General features: G+C 38.6%; 1 protein-coding gene across 2 annotated transcripts in view; it reads right to left on the bottom strand.

The window, feature by feature from the left end:
• AKT3 (AKT serine/threonine kinase 3) overlaps positions 1–18,269 on the bottom strand; it is a 147,020-nt gene that overhangs the window by 23,453 nt on the left and 105,298 nt on the right. For both annotated transcript variants that reach the window (XM_035900259.1, XM_009644694.2), the window contains one exon: positions 812–1,026. In XM_035900259.1, the coding sequence (XP_035756152.1) occupies positions 812–1,026 (215 nt within the window). The remainder of the gene's footprint in view (positions 1–811; positions 1,027–18,269) is intronic.

Below are 18,269 nucleotides of genomic sequence, written 5' to 3'. Positions count from 1 at the left end.
ATCCCACCCCTGCCCATAGCTCTCTCCTCTCACTTGCATCTATAGCATCATTCCCACTGATGACTGCAAGCTGAGTCGGCTCACTAACCTGGAAGAAAACTAACCCCGCAATGAGAAAACAAGAACAAACTGGCTGTTTTTCGTTGTATTAGCAAGTCAAATTTGACTGAACAAATTTTGTGAGCTCCCTTGAGCTGCTGCTGGTGGTGCAGAAAGTGAAGGGAACCTCTGCCCCTTTCAGTAGCACTTGGACTTTCAGAACTGCTCAACTCTTACCAAACTTCTTCCTCTGACTGGCTATCCTACTGGTTTTAGTTTTAACAGAAAGAGGTTGCAACAGAAAAAAAGCTAATCTTAGCTGAACAAGTAGCCCACATATGTTAAGTATTGACAAGAAGAGTGGCACAAGTAGTTTGTGTTTCATTAAAAGGAACTGCTAGAGATATAAAGACAAATTTTAAAAGCAACCTTTTAAGTAAGATAAATTCCTCTCTAAAGCATTTATTGCAATGACTTAGAGCTTTCCCTTTGTCCAGTACACAGTCTAAACCTGAGAAGATCCTTATGTTTGCTGCAATTGATTATAAAAGTGTTCTCTTCCACATACTTTTTCCCATTTTGCTTGTTAAACTCACTTTGTATTTTGTTGCTATATTGAAAAAGTGGAAATCTGAGACAGTATGGCTGCATATGGCCCTCTTCTGTGACTGACAGGTCCTCCAAGGCAGGAAGACCAGGCACCACTGGCCTATTTTTACATTACCCAGTATAATTATTTATTGTGCCTGTATACACAAGTAATTTCACTTACCGCTTATTTGGATCCTTTATCAGTAGGCCTGATAGTAATGATTTTGCATCTGCAGACAGAGTTCGAGGAAATTTTATGTCCTCCATTAGTATCAGTTCAAATAGTTTCTCATGATCTTGGTTATAGAATGGTAGTCTCCCACACATCATTTCATACATGACAACTCCTAATCCCCACCAGTCCACTGCACGACCATAGTCATTATCTTCCAGCACCTAAGACAGAAACCAAAACCAGCTGTAAGACATGCACTATTTCAGACACAATCATTTCAGTCTCTTTGATGCATCTCTGTGTGAATGCGTTTCCAAGACCTTATTTTCACAGCGTGCTACAAGGACTCCCAGAATCTGGCTCAATCCACGCAGCTGCAGTACTGACCCACACACCTGAGCTCACTGAAATTCCAGGCAATACCAGGAACCGTACTACTAAAAGCAAAATACAAAATTGAGAATGACCTGCTCAAAATGATCATGACTGCATTTTCCCCTTTCCCATGTCCTCTACCATCCCATTTACAGTGTACACAGTTTTACAAAGAGAGGCTTCATCTACGGGCACTACTGCCTCGGTTAGCGTTCTTCTGGAAGAATTCTCCTCACTCAGACTTACTCCACCTGTAAGAATAAAGCCTCAAATTTAGACACACTTTCATCTTACTACGAGAAGCTTAGCTTCTTTATGATCTTTGCTTATATTAAAAGTCCTCAATGCGTTTCTGCTGACAGTTTCATTAGTAGTCCAAACAGCTGAACTGTGCTAATGCAAAGAAATATGACAATGTTTATATGAGACTATGTTTACTATAACACTATGTTTATATTATATGATCGCAGAAATATGGTAACATTTATATAATTCATTAACATAATGCCTCCAGTGTTGTGTGCCTAAAAACAACCTACTCCACAGCCCTCTCCCGGCAGCCCCCAAGAAGTGAAATAGGGAATCAAAGCAGAGTGTCTTGATCTTAATACACCTTGATATTAAACTGTAGAAATGGAGGCAACATAATAGCAGCATACACCCATAATGAAACCATAAGCAATAAGGAAACTGAAGGCTACAGAATATATACAGATTTAATTCCAGATTCTGTGAATTCCTAGAAGATCATACCCTTCCACTTAAAAAAGACAGAACAGTTAAAAGTCAATAAAATGGTAATACAGAAGGCACTACAACCATATGTGCCAAATTGCCGATATTTCACAGAATCACAGAATCGTAAGGGTTGGAAGGGACCTCAGGAGATCATCTAGTCCAACCCCCCTGCTAAAGCAGGCTCACCTAGAGCTGCAGAAAGATCTATTAAAGAGGCAAAAACCTTAAACCAAGGAATTAGACTTCAGTAATAAACGGTTAGAAAGATCACAGAAATATAACTAATACATCTGGACTATGTTTATAAAGAATTAAATAATTCTTTATAAAGAATTGTTTCTGTATTATTAAAAGGCAGATTCTGAAAGGCAGCACATACAACTGATTAAAAAAAACCCAAAACCTAATCCACAGGAAACAAAATCCTTTTTACAACACACAAACTCATGCAATCCCTACCACGAAGAGCTCACCCTGATTCAAACTGTAAGTAGACACAGAGGAACAGTCATCCAGACATACAGCAGTGAAAATCTAGTGACAAGTAGCAAAGCCTTCAGGCTTTAATGAATAAGACAACCTCTAGCAGATCAGAGATAACCTTTTTCCAGGAATACATTATCTTGTGATTGTCTAAAAAGGGTAAGGTGACTCCCAATAACTCCTCCAAAGCAAGGGCAGGCGCAGTCCTCACCCACCTGGGGACACTAAGTGGCTGTCACCACATGACAGGACACATGCACCACCCGGGCCAGTCCTGGCAAGGGGTGTCAAGCCCATTTAGCTGCCTCTCCTTTTTCTCTCCCAGTAAATCCAACCCTGCTCTGAAGTGTCTGGTACACGCTATTAAGAGAAACAAAATGCAATCTGATCCAGTATGGCAATTTTGACAATCCCACAGCAATTAATGCATTCATATTCCTAGTTTTCACTGTCCTTAAGGATTAGTAGTAGAAACATGATGAAAAGAAGTGTATATAAGATTAAAAAATCATAAATATTAACACATTGACACATACTATTTACAACCGTGCCAAAACACACAGACTCGTTACATCATTCGTATTTCCAAATAGAGGGTGAAATTTTGGAAGTGTAAAATACAACAAATTATCTGAATAAGTATATATGAAAAACCTAACTAAAATAACTCCTGCATTTTAAAATTAATTAAATGTTTTATGAGTTTGAGCATATTGCAAGCTATTTGCTGAAAAACTGTATATGAAATCTGTGACACTTGTCTCTAAATCACCGTTCCTTCTGCCACAAAAAAAAAAGCCTTATATATTTTTTTACTATATCTATCAGCACTGTTACCATTTCTCCCACTTGCACAGTGAGCTACTCTTTTCTTTTGAAGCTAGTCAAATACATAAAATTTGCGAGGCAGTGGTAGATCCTTTTTGCAAGTAAGTTAAGGTGTGGTTTGCATGTGTGATTTATAAAAGAAGGCAACAGGAAGATAAAATATATCATTCTCTGAACAAGGCAAATCGCACGGCCAATAGCTGCAGTGAACTGTATCTGGGGCTTTACCTAATTTATGCAGGACTTTACCTAATAATAATAAAAAGTATGAACAACCTTTTGCTGCATTCCCACAACAGCAACAAAACAGTGGTACAAAGAAAGAGCCAAATGTGATTTTTAACCTCTTTTTACATAAAATCATAAAAAAGCATAAAAGCTGGATTAACCGCCTCCCGAACCCACATATCACCAGCCGGGTTCTCATCCCCAGCTGGCAAAACTGGCAACTCTTTATTTTTGTTTAAATACCTGGTTTACAGCCAGCCAGACAAGCAAGAGCATCAAAAGGGTTTCATTTAGGCAAAAGGAAAACAGCCTGAAAATAGTGCAAATAAAGAAAAATGCATCTCAACTTATTTTAATAGAAATGTAATAAAATTGTACATAATGCATTCACAGTGAATACACAAAATTATTTTCTTTAAGTCATTTCCACTCCTCATGGTGTTAAGAAATTCCAGGATTTGTAGACTGTGACAAATCAATGGAAGTGTTGGAGCCTAGCAGCTTCTACGACCAAATTCATACAGTTAGGGCAAGCATGAGAACATGTCTATACACCACTGCCCCAGCATTACAGAATCCTTTCCAAACAATTCTTGGATTTGAGGGATTTGTTTTTAATTACACTGAACATAGGTCAAGAAAGCTTCAACTCGGTGTTAAAATGAACATGACACATGGCTGCAGGCTTTGTACCTATGAATGATTCAATCTTTTGCCTACCATGAGGTGGATACCTGCTTCTAGAAATGCCTCTTTTGGCTGTAAGGACTGATAGTGCTGCCCCTCCAGTATTTGTGGGGTACCCTTGTATATATGGGGTACCAGCCTAAGCACCTGGCCAGGCACAGACACGGTGGAAAGTTTGATCTCTTGGACTTTGTATGCTGCCCTTAAAAGCTGCCTCCATCCTCTCCAGCCAATTCTGATCGTCCCCTCCCATAAGGACCCACAAAAATCTGTCTTCAAGCAAATATGCTGTCCTAACAACCCAGTCCCTTCAAGGTCACAGCAGGAAAGGGAGCAGGCCCACCAAAACCATCGCAAAGGGCACAAGCTCAACCACTCTGGTATCTGTTGTGAAGTGATACAATAACATTTGCTAGCGGTATCACACAGAAGGATCCATGGAACTCATAAGCTACAGAAAGAACAGCCACACTGAGTACGTACTCCAGTCAGGTGCATTTTTGTGAGGTAAAAATGAAGTTATGTGCTTTCTTCCACAAAATTTGTTTAAATAGCCAGATCACACAGATATGCGACTTCCCTCCCTTCATCTGCTTCACATACAAGGGGTGCCAAAATCCCAAGCCACTCCGTCGAGATCGAGGGGAGGTTTTAGGAGATGAGAGCTCCAGCAAGATGTGACTTCAGTGCATGGATAACATTTACAGTCACTCATCCCTATTTTACACCTCACATCATCACTGCACCCAAGTGACTTCCCAGTGTCGAGTAAAGCAGGAGTTGGGCTGACTGCAGTTCAGTCTGGATGATACCACAGATTATTGGAAATAAAACTCAGAAAACAGCCATCATTTTTATTACTTGAGGGAATCTTACTCCATTTGGTTTTAGGGATCTAGTTCAACAACTAGTTCTTTCAGAGGCAGTGCCAGCCTAACTCACAATCTCGTTTCTGTTCCCTCACCACAACTTCCCTTACTTTGCCAAAACTATGCAACACACTACATCAGAGAGTAGACCAGTACTAAGAAAAAAAAGGAAAAAAGGTTTCACCCTGGGTTATTTTTCACCTGCATTAAGTTTTCTGACTTAAGCCACATGAACAGTGGTAGTAGCCCAAGGAAGAACACCAGGGTAGGCAGAATTGGATGTGGCATTGCTGCAGAAGGAAATGCTCGTCAAACTCTGCCCCAAAGTTACCCCCCAGAGGTTACAGTGACTCTGCCAGTCATTCCTGCACGCACAGCCAGCTGCACCAGCCGTGCTCACTTAGCAGGAAGATGAAGGGCCCGATCCTCTTCCCAGCCTGTGTTTCTCTAAAGCACTCCAGCAGTATAACAGGCTTCCAAAGTGGGCAATAAACTCGTTGCTGCACTGAAACCACTGCAGTTCATACAGGCTTCTCTAAAACTTACACCTACACCTGCAGTACGAGGACACTGCCTGGGTTTATGCAGATGCTTTTAAAAAAGCTGCAGAGGTGCTACTGAAGTTTGTATTTTGCCAGTCTTAGATAAATATGCAAGAGGTTAAGAAACATACACATTTTCAAACCAGCAAGAAACATTAGCCAGGCTTCTGCTTCCAGGCACACATAGGTAATTTAGCCCTTTTATAGATGTGTTTTAGAGGCACTAGACAATATTGTTGTTTCAGCTAAGGGAAAGCTATTTATTTACCTTAAAACTTTCATTTGTATTGTGGCCAATAGGTAACTCAACTTTTTTTTTTAAATTTACTGAGATAGCAGGAATAGCTAACTATAACAAGGGCAAACAAAGCATTCTCTAGTGACTCCGCTGCCTCTGTACACTTTGGGTTTTCCAGAGAGTATTGTTGGCAATGACTGACTGATGAGATAGTGCTTCATACACAGAGCAAAGGCCGTCAGGCCCTCCATAGAAAATAAAAAATGCAGTTTGCAGCCTGAACTTTGCCTTTATGATGACTGAGACAACACAGACTCACTGCAGGGCTGCTAAGATTGCAGTAATTCAATTGCGTTTGCCCCTCACACATAACAACTCATTTTGCTGACAAGTAACTACAGATCAGAGAAGAAAAATACTCTTGTATTTGCATTTATTGACCAAAAAAGCAATCTTCTAATACTATTGCCCACTGCTGAAAAGTCCACTGTCTTGGACTCGAAAATATTAATAAGTATCATTAGTACCACTGGAAATTTTCTCTTCCTCAGAAGACAAAATCCATGAAAAATACTTCCTCCTCTACTTCACCAGTGGTTGTAGATTTTAATCTTTAGGTTTATCAGTCAATACATCACCAGGTGTCCTTTGCTTTAGGTATGTCACTCCTTTAAGGGCCTAACACGCAGCCCACAGAATTTGATGCCCATTTAATGTTTACAACAAAAGCCAATGAAAAGATATCTTTTATTATCTCCTTATTTCTTCAGTAGCTAGAGCTGAAAGTTTTTTGGGAGGCAGCAGCTTGAGACACATCTGCAAACTCTTATTTACAAGGGCTTGGGGCAGGGACTTAGGAAGCAGGCAATTAAATGAGTCAGCCAAAGAGAAGTCGATACAAACACATGCAATGCTTTTGCAAGTTTTTGTGAAAATAACTTTTGGTAGGAGGTTAGCCAGTGGTATAACAGGTGAAGCCTGTGACCATCTGAAGCCGATCATGTATTTCCCCTTGCCTTTGGTGAAACTGGGATTCTCTGATACTTCACTAACCAGAGAATACCAGACAAGGTGTGACTGCCTCGGACGCAAACGGAGCTGAACATAGAAAATCCCTTAATTCTGTTTTTACTGCATTTTCTTGAAACAAACCATCCCTGATGAGCAGCCTCTGGAAGATTTTTGGTTACACAGCAGAAATTTACACAACCAAGAAACGTTCTTCCCCCAGACTTCTGAAATGGTAGGTAGTTGCTGTAACTTCTGGACTCTACAAATACAGACAAATTTAGCAATAACCTTGAGCATGAAAGGCTTCCTACAATTCATTGTCAGTCTTCTACAAAGGGTTGTCAGTGTTGGGTCTTATCTTTAAAAGAACAATATCAAAATATTGGCTTCATACTTTATGCTAGATAACCAAGGCAACCTATTAGAAAAGCAATTACATTTTTGACCTAGTTATGGTTTCTCTTAATACATTAGATATAGACTTTCTGATAGGACATTACAAATAGCTTTTTGCTCAATCAATAATTTTGACAGAACAGATGGGAAAATATTTAAACATCTAAACAAACTGTCTGCACACCTATGTTGTGAAAGAAAACTGAGAACTTGGATGCACCAATGTACTGTTAATTTAAGGGGAAGAAACTGTTTTCAATTAACCTTACAGTTCAGGTGGAGTGTACGTTCCTCAAGCATTCCTGGTAACCCTTCACGCATTTTTATTGCTTACAGTTGTTGGTCTGCTAACAAATATTCACCCACTTATTATTCAACAAAAGTTAAAAAGTGCATTTGCTAGAACTTTCTATCAATTGTGGTAACAACTACAACGAGAAAGTTTATAATCTAACATTAATGAACAAAGGTAATACACATTTCTTCATAGAAATAGACTTTTATCCAAATGTATGAAAATCCTTCCTGCAGAAAGGTACATTTGCCAAGTATTATTCAAATTTATTTACTATAACTATCTTGGTACGAACAGTGCAAGTACTGCTGCGTCAATAGTAAAAAACCACTTGAATGAATACTCATTGCTTTTACTATACAGTGCTGAGAAGACAAAATGTCAAGGTTATAGATACCCTGGGAAATGGACACCTGAGAATTAAGTCAAGGAAGAAAGTTTTCTGTTACTGCTCTAATTTTCTACTGCTCCAATTTTTGCAGGTAGTTTTTCTCCATTTTGTGTCTGGCTTGCACTGCTGTTTTACTTCTGGTCCTAATGCAGACTATCTTCCCAATACATTTTTTTACTAAAGATTTCCCCCATCTTACCTAGCTTTTTGTTATGTAACCTTAAAAAAAAAACAAAACAAAAAAAAACAAAACTAAAATTGTTTTCATTTGCTGGCATACATTGTGCTGCATCAGAAATGGTACCTTCTGGTATAAATGTGAAGTAAGCAAAGCCTCATAGAGTAAAAAGCATGCAATACTAATTAATGCATTTATCCTCCTACATGGGACTCTTCAGAATTCTACTCTTCAGTAGAATTTAAGCCCTAAAAAAAAAGTTAAGCTATTGCACATGAAAAATGTTCTAACAGAGACCATAAGAAGTCAATGGCAGCCCTGACAATCAAAAAAACCCCCACCAAAAAAAACCAAACAAAGAAAAACAAAACAAAAAAAACCCCAAAACCAAACTCCATCACATTAAAAAGGTCCCTCCAAAGTAAAACGTATTCAATGGGGAAAAAAAACCCAAACTCTGTTCTAGAATTAACTCTTTATAGCAGGCGGCAAGTAAAAGCGAAAGATGCTTTCTGTCTACAAAGATGGCACTTGTCTCTCATAACTCTACCAACTCTACCACTGGAAGAAAAACTGCAGACCTGTTCATATCTGTATTAATTATCACTACCCTAGCAGTAGTCTCCATAACATACACTGCCATAAGATGCAAGATGTATAACAAGTAATAAATAATGATAATACTATGATACTTCTTTCTGGTTGCTCATTCTTCCCAAAATTATTTTGAATTTTTACCGATGTTAAACAGCATTTGTTCAGCTTTTGTTTATGCTTCATTACTCTTAGAAAAACTGAAGGCTTTTGCTGAGACGGAAATAATGTTTGCATTGATTAAATGAAAATTAATGAAAAAAAGCTTCAAGCGTGTTATTGAGGCAGTCTCTGTAAGAATTGTTATACTTAGTTTTACAAAATAATGTGGTTTTTATTAGAAAATGGCTCTCCTCTAAAGTTGTGGTTTGAATGCAACAGTTTATTTATGGGCAGTGTGGAGCTAATCTGTTTTCTAGTCTTTTGTTTGTTTGATTATTTTTGCATATTTGTTAAATCTTTCCCCTTGAGAAGTCTGATACTGCATGTGGACAATTAGTTTTTGTGTCTGGTGAGATTAACCAGATTGCATGAAAATTCAAATTCTTGTTACATCATTGGTTATCTGGCTTCAGGAGAAAGTCTAACTCTTGTGCTCATTTAGCTGCTGTTGCAGCAACTCTTCTGTATGTGTAACCAAGCAATGCTTTCATCTAAATGCTCTCCATCTTTTGATCTTGATACTGGTTATTGCCAATAAATGATGTGCTGCTCTGGATACCCTGCCTTGTCCACATTCCATCATGTTCACCTCAGGGCCCTGCTGGCAATGCCAAGCTGACAAAAATGCCCAAATTCAAATCAGTAGCACTTTTGATGACTTGGGAGCATCAGATGACACAATGTGGTACATTAAAATATAGTATGTGATAACAAACCAGAAAAAACACCACATTTGAATTTTCATGAGGTGCTAGCATTTCAAGATAAAACAACTTTTTGCATTTCCATTTCCTTTCAACGTAAAAAAAAAAATAATTTGGTACTTGGAATTCTAGTGTAAAGAGAAAATTCCATATTGTGAATTTCCCATAAATCAGAAGGGAAAATATTTTCAGGCATAGATGCTATTCCTCCTCACACCCCCCGCTGGTCCTCACCCAGAAATAAAATGTAGCCAAATATACAACAGACAGCTGTTCAAGAGCACACGCCAACACTAAACCACATTTCCACAGGTAAAATAAATTCTATTGTGCCTCTGCTAAGAATCAGATTATGCATGAAGCATCTAGGTAAACAGAGAGTAAATAAACTTGAACTACCCTTTTGAAGCCAAAAGAAAATTAGTTAAGCAAAGCACAACAACATAACTACACTGTTTGGGTACTGAGCAAACTAACTATACTTTCAGGAAAATGAGTACAATTTATCGGAAGTTGGGGCTTTTTGATTTTAAGCAAAAATCAACAACCAACAGCAAAGCATTCTGCCTCACCAGGAAGCAGTAATGTCTCATACTATAGATTAAGACAAACACCTACTCAAATATAAAAAGAAAAAATAATTATGGCATCAGTGTTGATAGAAGACTTAGCAATTAAATTTTCATCAGATTAGATACTTTTCATTTTATGGAATAAAATACATCTAATCACTGAAATTTTTTTTAAAGGATTTTTTTTTCTTTATATAACTCAATAGATACAAATGTTAAGACTCCATTCAACTAATGCAAATGAACAAGCACTTTAATCCTCATAGTAGGGTAGGTCCTTGGATGTGGTGGTCCACACACAAAAGATGATTTTTTGTTGTTGTTGTTGCTGATCATACCTTTTCTACTTACTTAGCTTTACATTTGCCTATATGACAAAAGAAGTAATGCTGCCTGTTACAGATTAGCTCTAGTCATACAGGTATCCCCATTACACACATGATTTATTTACCGTTCTAATAGGAGGGTCAAAATCTTTCTTGTGACATCAGAAGAAAAATATAATCACAACCTGCAACACTACCAATATGTGACATTAAAGAATGAACCTTTTGACAGTGTTCTTTGAACATGGAACACAACTGATTTGAATGCATCATTTTAAAAGGACGAAAGGATACAACTACCACCTTTCCAAGTCTCTGGCTGATAAAAACTAATGTTCTATCCTTGGACAAAGCAACACTATATAACATACTTCCCTAAATATACATTGAACACTCATAGGTTCCATTTCTTTTTATCAGTAAAGGTTTTTTGGGTGGAGGGTTTTTTTGGGGGGGTAGGGGAGTACTCTTTTGTTCATTCTAACTTGGCGATCAAAGAATTTTTATTTTTACACTATTACAGAAGTGCATTTTTCTAGGTTTCCAAAACCACCTTATTCAACCTTCCCCATCTGTCACCATCTGCTTCTTTTTAGCATGTACTTTTTGTGTGATCACATAAGCATGTGAAAAATAACTAACATTCAGATGATTGTCTGCTGGTACATTTGAGGACTGGGCATAATAAAAGTGAACTGCCAAAACGTACTTAACACTTCTAATTTTGTTGGGTCTTGCATGTAAGCTACATTTGATTTTCAAACTGTTTTACAGTTGGGAAGTTGATCAGGTACTCTAACTCAACAGTAAAACTGAGACTACATAATTAGCTCAGCACTAAAAAGATTATATTCAAAGAGAGGAACAAAACCCAGAAATACATCCACACGAGTTCACACATCCATCTTGCCTGAGTCTGTCTGCACAATGTTGCCTGAGGCACAGGATAAGATGCTACAAGCAGCCTTCTTCTGGCCAGTCACAGCCTGTGTCTTCTCTCCAAGCTACCACCAGACAAGGAATAAAGGACTCTCATAATTACAAGGGTGTATGAAATCTCATGGAAGTGCTGGAGAAGCAAAGATACTAAGCCAAGGGTACAAATGCATAGAAATGCAATGCCATTCCTTAACAGATACTGCTTTCCAGGTGCAAAGTAACTGGAAATTGCCATCAAGGCACAAAAGCTGAATGGTGGAGGTATCTGTTTCCAGAACTCTAACATGCTTCAGCACAGCATTTCTGCTTGTAAATGCACTTCTTAATACAGTTTTGATGTAAAAAGAACAAAACAGATCTAAAGCTAGAGAAACAAACTTACATCCCACCCTCCAAAAATGTATTCACCTCACTCTAAGAGAATTTAATATATGAAATTCTTTCTGACTCATTAGAGCACCACCACAGGCCTCTCAGGTCGTTAGCAAAACCACTATGGAAAATGCCAATATATTTATATCAACACAATTTGGTGGAGTGTCTCATTATCCTTTCTCTAAAAAAAGAATTAACAGAAGTGAAGAAAATAAAAAGAAGCCCAATATCAACAGGAACTACCCATTCCCCTAAATAAACCCAGAAGCCACCACCAATCAATCTGCATTAATGCACACCAGAGGTAACCAAGTAAGAGTGTGAATTTGCTGTTTAGAGCACGATGGAAGACCGAGCCGAACAAAGTTTCTTTCCCACTGTCTTTACAGTATTGTTCCAACTCTTAGAAGTTCATACTGGACTTAAAGCCTTGTGAATGCAGATGCCATCTAGCAACATCTTAACAGCTGCCTTCCCTTAATTTGTCCCATTTTCCACAAATTCCCCTTTCCCCTATTTACGTTTTCTATCCAGTAGTTCTAGAGGTGGAAAATAATGGCACATACCTATTATTTATATAAAAGTTGCATAGAATTTCAAAAAGCACATTACTTGATGCCTCAATTATCTTTAAATTCAAATGAAATTTAAAGGAAAAGAAGATAAAAAGGAAACTGCATAAGCCACGACAAAAATTATTCTGTCCTTCAGGTCCTCTATACTCCTAACCAAACAACTCTCCAGCAAGGCCCTCTTCATTTTAAGTTGCTCATCAATTTTCCTGCCTTTTGTCTCTCTGCAAAACTTTCTATTAGTTTCTATTAAGAGAAAATTAACAAAATAACATAAATGTCTTTAGTTGAAACTCTCTTTCCTGCCCACAACCACATTTTTCCCCATAAGAAAAACCTTCTCATCTCTAAGCCTATCAATCGACCTGTGAGATCATTAGGTTCATTTGATTAATTCCTTCTACCTCCCGTTAACCGCCCTTACTATCTTCCTTCTTATTTTACTCATATTCTTCTTCTCCCCCATTAAAAAGGAAAAAAAGAAAAGAAGTAAAGAAAAGAAAAACGCATTGGCTGTATTACCCATGCAACTTCACTTCCTCTGTAGTATAACATGCTGGTCTTTTTACACCCTCACCTTAGCTAATCTCTCTCCATTGGCCTGCCCCAGTTTATCCAAGATGTTGGCTACTTTGATGAAGCTCTTTGCAAATAAGCACCTTCATGCTTTTCCCCCACACCTGAAGGACCTCTTCTGTAACATTTGTATTGCAACTTCTACCTGCATTAAAATCCCTGTTTACAACACTACTTTGCTATGATGCCTGCAAAAACTGAAAACATCAATTCCCATGCTAGCCTGTCTCAGTGCATTTCAGAGGTTGCCTCTCTGCCTATATATTATTTAGTCTCAACTCGTATCAGATGAGCTATGTGGCAGATCACCATATTCTCAGTCCAAAAACTTACCAGACAGCTTGTGGCAAATATCCTGATCCAATACAAGCAAGCGTTAAAAGAATGATACCACAACATTCTTAGAAAATTCAACTTCAATTCCTGTAAACGTGGGAAAAGTGTTTTTTCTTGCTGTAACCATGCCTGCAGTACAGGGTGCCATGTCTCCCCTTGCTGAAATTCAGCCACTGAACTTTGATGGCCAAGTTCTAGATTTTGGGTCACCCCGACATCAAAGCCATATCCTTCCCAAAAAGAAAAGCTGTAAGTAAGAAATTAAGTGAAAAGTGAGGGAAGACAGCAGTTGCTTCTTGATAAAAGAGTTTTACCTTTCATTTCTCTGAGATAAAACTCAGGGAAATAATTGATTACATATGCTCTCTCTCACTCCCATTCCTAAAAGAAAGATCACAAAAAAAACCCTATCAGCCAAACAAGCATTTTGTAACTGATCTTAATATTCCCTTCATCTCCACTGGGCTCATTTTACAGTAAGTTATAAGACATGCAATTCTTCTTCTCATGCCTATGGAAAAAGGCTATGAGTCTACTCTGGTCTTATTTATTGTCACATACCTTTAAGTGATAGTAACTGCATAAACTATATTGAAATCGTCTTGCTATATTTGTTTTTAATAAAAGAGTACTGTTCTTACAGAAATGCATTAATCCATCTACTCTGTACTTTTATGCTAATAAAACTTCACAAGGTGCTACAATTTTCCCTGTTTTTAGAATACACCTAAATATCATTGATCATCTACATCTATGAAAAGTCATTTAGATGATCATCCATGAAGTCCCTTACAGACTTGCTCATACCCAAAACACCCTCTCTCCTGTTATTAAAAAGATTAAAAGCTTCAAAATTAATTTCTGGTATTTAAACTTGTATCTCCTGTGACGCCAAAACCTAGTACCACGGTGACTGCCCTACTATAACGAACACTGTGCACTTAGTCCTAAGAACTTGAACTGAAATGCAGAGGGCCAGAAACTGCAGTCTCATATAAGAAATTACCCTTATAAATGCAAGAACTTTTATTTCTCTGCCCGAGTAGCTTCATTTCCTGAATGTTCTATTAAGGAAAGTCTGTAGAGGTCTGTATCTTTATTAGCAGGTCTTTGATCCTTGACGATCAACTGAAAACTATCAAAATCCAAACTGCTTTTAAATGTCTCACAGGTATATTTACAAGTACAAGTACTTTCTCAGTTTTATTCCTTCTTTATTAAGCAAGTGATACTGTCTGGAAAAGACATATGGTTCTGTCCTGCCTTTGCCACTGCAAAAAAAACATTTTGGGGGGCGGGGGGGGGGGGGGAATAAAAGAATACATCTGTGTTTCCTAAATGGGTTCACAATTCATCTTTTTCTCATTGGATCTATGTTTATTCTCTGACACCAGAATGATCTCTAATGTGACAGCTTACTTTGAAGGGTAACAATGGAAACAGACTACTAAGAAACAGTCTCTTCTTACTGAAAAACTACTAAGGAATAAGAAATTATGAAATATTTTATACCTTTCAAATGGGGAATAACACAGCTTCTTAGAGCAGAGGGAAATATTAAGTGTATTAAGTATTACCACTACACTTACACCAAGACCCCACTCCCCAAAAAAAGGCTTGCATTACTTTTACTGCAGATGATAAAGGAATTTCATATTTATCGGGTAAACAAATTATTCTCAAAGACCACATAATTTCAAAAATAAAAGGCTACTTACTCACTCTTCAATAACTGTGACCAAAATGTACCTCTGTACTATAAACATATATAAGCCCTGCTATTTGACAGTGGCAACCATTTTCTTCCTAGAGGCCATATTCATACCCTACCATCTTTTAGGCTTGGCACATAACTGTGCAAGACAAGCACAGTCAGTGCTATTTTAGTTTTCTTTAAACTGTAGAATATTTGCGTTGGCTAACAGGGAAGGACTAGGAGAGGATAACAGGAAGGGGATGTACCTGTGGACCACCTAGCTGGAAGCCCTGCACACCCCTGTAACAGCACAGTGCTTGGTGAAGGTATGCGTACACTTCCAGGTGAGTGCCACAAATGATAAACCAGTGATGGTCCAGAAAAGTAATTCTAGCTCCAAAGACAAAAATTGGCTCCAACCTGACAATCTCATTACATTTTTTTTCCTGTGGCCCACCATCCATTTGATCATCACATGGATAGGGGCATTCTTCTGTATCTGCCAGGTATCAGCACAGTCAGTCTCAGGTCCTATATGAAAGGTCAGACCCGATCAATGCAAGATGAAAGAGCCTTTTCAACAGAGGGTGGGAAGGACTACTTTGATCTCAGAAACATCAGGTTTGTGGTGAAAACACAGCAACAGGTATACTTATTTTCTGACTAAGATTAAGTCTGAAATCACCTTGGGAAATAATTCTGTATGGATCCACACGGACACCTTCACCTGAGAGAATGTCATGCAAGGAGGAAATCCAACTTACCCTGGCTTAGCTACCTCCCTGTTTTCCTGTTGGAAGCAATTGCAAACTAGTTTTTGCAAAAAGATGGAACAGCAAGAAAAGAGGACTCTATGACTCAAACAAAGGTCCAAAGAGCATTTGGAGAACCAAGCTCAATGAACTGAATCCACAACACTGAATTAATACAAAAGAAAATATTTAAGTCAGTTCTCAGGCTGGGTATAGATTCCTACTGGTGCAAGGTTCCTGGGTCAGCTGCTTTCAGGCTGGTAGACAGCAACCTCAGGCTACCCCCAGCAGTTACACAGTACACTGTCCTAGCATCCTCTACCACCAGCCAACAAGTACATGGGAAACTGAACCAAAAGGCCTGCAGAAGGGACGCACCCATCACAGCTGACCTAGATGAAAGAGGAGGATGCAAAGGTATTATTAAAAGGACAGATGCTGAATGGATTTCTCCACATAACTGGAGAATATCTTGCTTCTAAAGAAAGGCTAAAAGGTATCTGCCTTTACACTTACCACGACCAGACAAAACGTTAAGTATATGCTGCCATTTGTCTTGGGATAAACAAGCAGGAATTCACTGTGGTAACAGGATTAAAGTCCGGTTGTGGCATTAGGTTCTCATGATCTGCAATTTGTCAAAAGGTAGTAAATCTTTGGCATCTGGTAATGATTTCTGTGGCCTGAACTGCAATGAGAAGTGATTTTTGCACATTCGTTCTCTGACACATGCAATGAATAGACTGGAGGACCCGGTCTCTTGAGGGTTCCCTTTATAAGCCAGCTGTCCAAGGTATAAAAATAGATACAATTGTCTCAGGTGAGCAACCATCCAGCCAATGCACTGGTAAACATTACTGTAGCAGCAAAGAGTATGAAGGGAAAGTGGGGGATTTTTTGCTATGCTGTCCATGTACTGCTAACTTCACCCTTTTGAATAAAAATATGTGGATAAGGTTGTTGAGCCTTCTTAAGCCGTGTCAATAACCTGTCTAGGTTGCTTTCTCTAAACCCTCTAAACTCAGAGATGAACTGAGGTAAAAGGTCATGAGTTCTGTGGTTCCCAGGGTTAATGAAGAGACAATTTCCTTCAAAGCAAATTTGTACAGGGTGGGCGTCCAAAAATACTCATAACGGGAGGTGTGGGAGAGGCGTGGGACTGCTAGAGAACAGAAAGGCATACTGGATCAAGTATCTTGTAGTGTCTAAACCCCAGAATGATCCCTTGCCAAGTTCGATGGAAGAGAGTGAACATGTTTCCAAAAGTGAGAGATAAAGAAGCAGATGAAAGCAACTGAATGGGATATTTGCACTCTTTGAGAATGTTTTCAAGACTGCTGACAAGAAGACAATGAGGGGGTAAAAGCTGGCAATGACACCTGTAGTCTATGCCAGTGATGACAGTATCATCCCTTGTGTTCTTGTTGCTGGAACAGATTCTAGGTGTGGAACAGAAGGGAAGTGGCCACTGTACCAAGCCAACAGGCAGATCTGCTACTTCTTCTAAGTAGCCATAAAAGATTCAAAGCAGGCTAAGAATTGTTCTGGAATCCTTAAATGCAGATAACCATTGAGTGTCCCTGCACTAAACACAAAGGAGATGTCAGAAATTGCCAAAGAGCATAGCAACAATCTGCATCCAAGTCTTCCTTGGAATTTATGGGATGGGATTCTGCAAAGGACATCAGGTATCGCTGAGCAGCTGAAATGAACACTCTTTAACCAACAAAAATTATTTAGGTACTTCAAACCTGCAGTGTGAGAGCATGATTGCTTGGATTTCTCTTTACTACTGGAAGAATCAAGGAAGATGGAACCAGACAGATGAAGAGATAGTGGCTCCTAAGAATACTGGTATTTCCTTTATAGTTGGAAGAAAAGAACGTATCAAAAGATCTTGCTATGATCCAAAATGGTTTAATTAACTCTACATACCATAGTAACTTGTAACCAACTATTAGCAGTTTCAATTTCCTCCCTGAGTGCAAATTGGAGGAGACTTCAAATTTGTTTTAAGATATTTAGAAAGACTCTTAAACCCAAAAACCTGGCCATCCTAAAACCTTCATTTCCAGCCAGGAGTATCCAGAAGGTGATGTGTACCAGTTTCTTTGACATCCCTTAATCTTAAGGTTCAGAATAAAAAATGAAAGGCAATCTAAACTTGCTTGTTGAAATAGGCGCCAGGGCTGCTTGCTGCTACTCAGGATTCAATACTCTTGAAAATAAGAGGGTAGAGAGCTATGCTGAACCAGTGCCTCCTCACCTCCTCCCTTCAAACTAAGGCACATTCTTCTTCAAAGACGATACGTAATAGAGACTGCCTGGTGATGCTGAGTTGCTGCAAGAGGTGGGGAATCCCTTGAAGAATCCTTCTTAAAACAAACGGTAGGACTGAAGGGCCTTGTAAAGCCCTTTATGTTGTCTCAGTGTCAGGTGTGTACTATGTCAATTAGCAATCTTGAATGCTGACAAGAAAGGAAATAAGGGCTAATTCAGCATCCACAGAATACTTGGCATTAAGTAAAAAAACAATGCTGTCTTTCATGTCAATACTGGAGTTGCGTTTGGCATCCCCAGGGGAAAGGCAGAACGACATTT

This window comes from Egretta garzetta, unplaced genomic scaffold (genome assembly GCF_000687185.1).
Source record: "Egretta garzetta isolate BGI_Z169 unplaced genomic scaffold, ASM68718v1 scaffold248, whole genome shotgun sequence".
Classification (NCBI taxonomy): domain Eukaryota; kingdom Metazoa; phylum Chordata; class Aves; order Pelecaniformes; family Ardeidae; genus Egretta; species Egretta garzetta.
The sequence above is the reverse complement of the archived record's forward strand: the minus strand, read 5'-3'. Positions and strand labels throughout refer to the sequence as shown.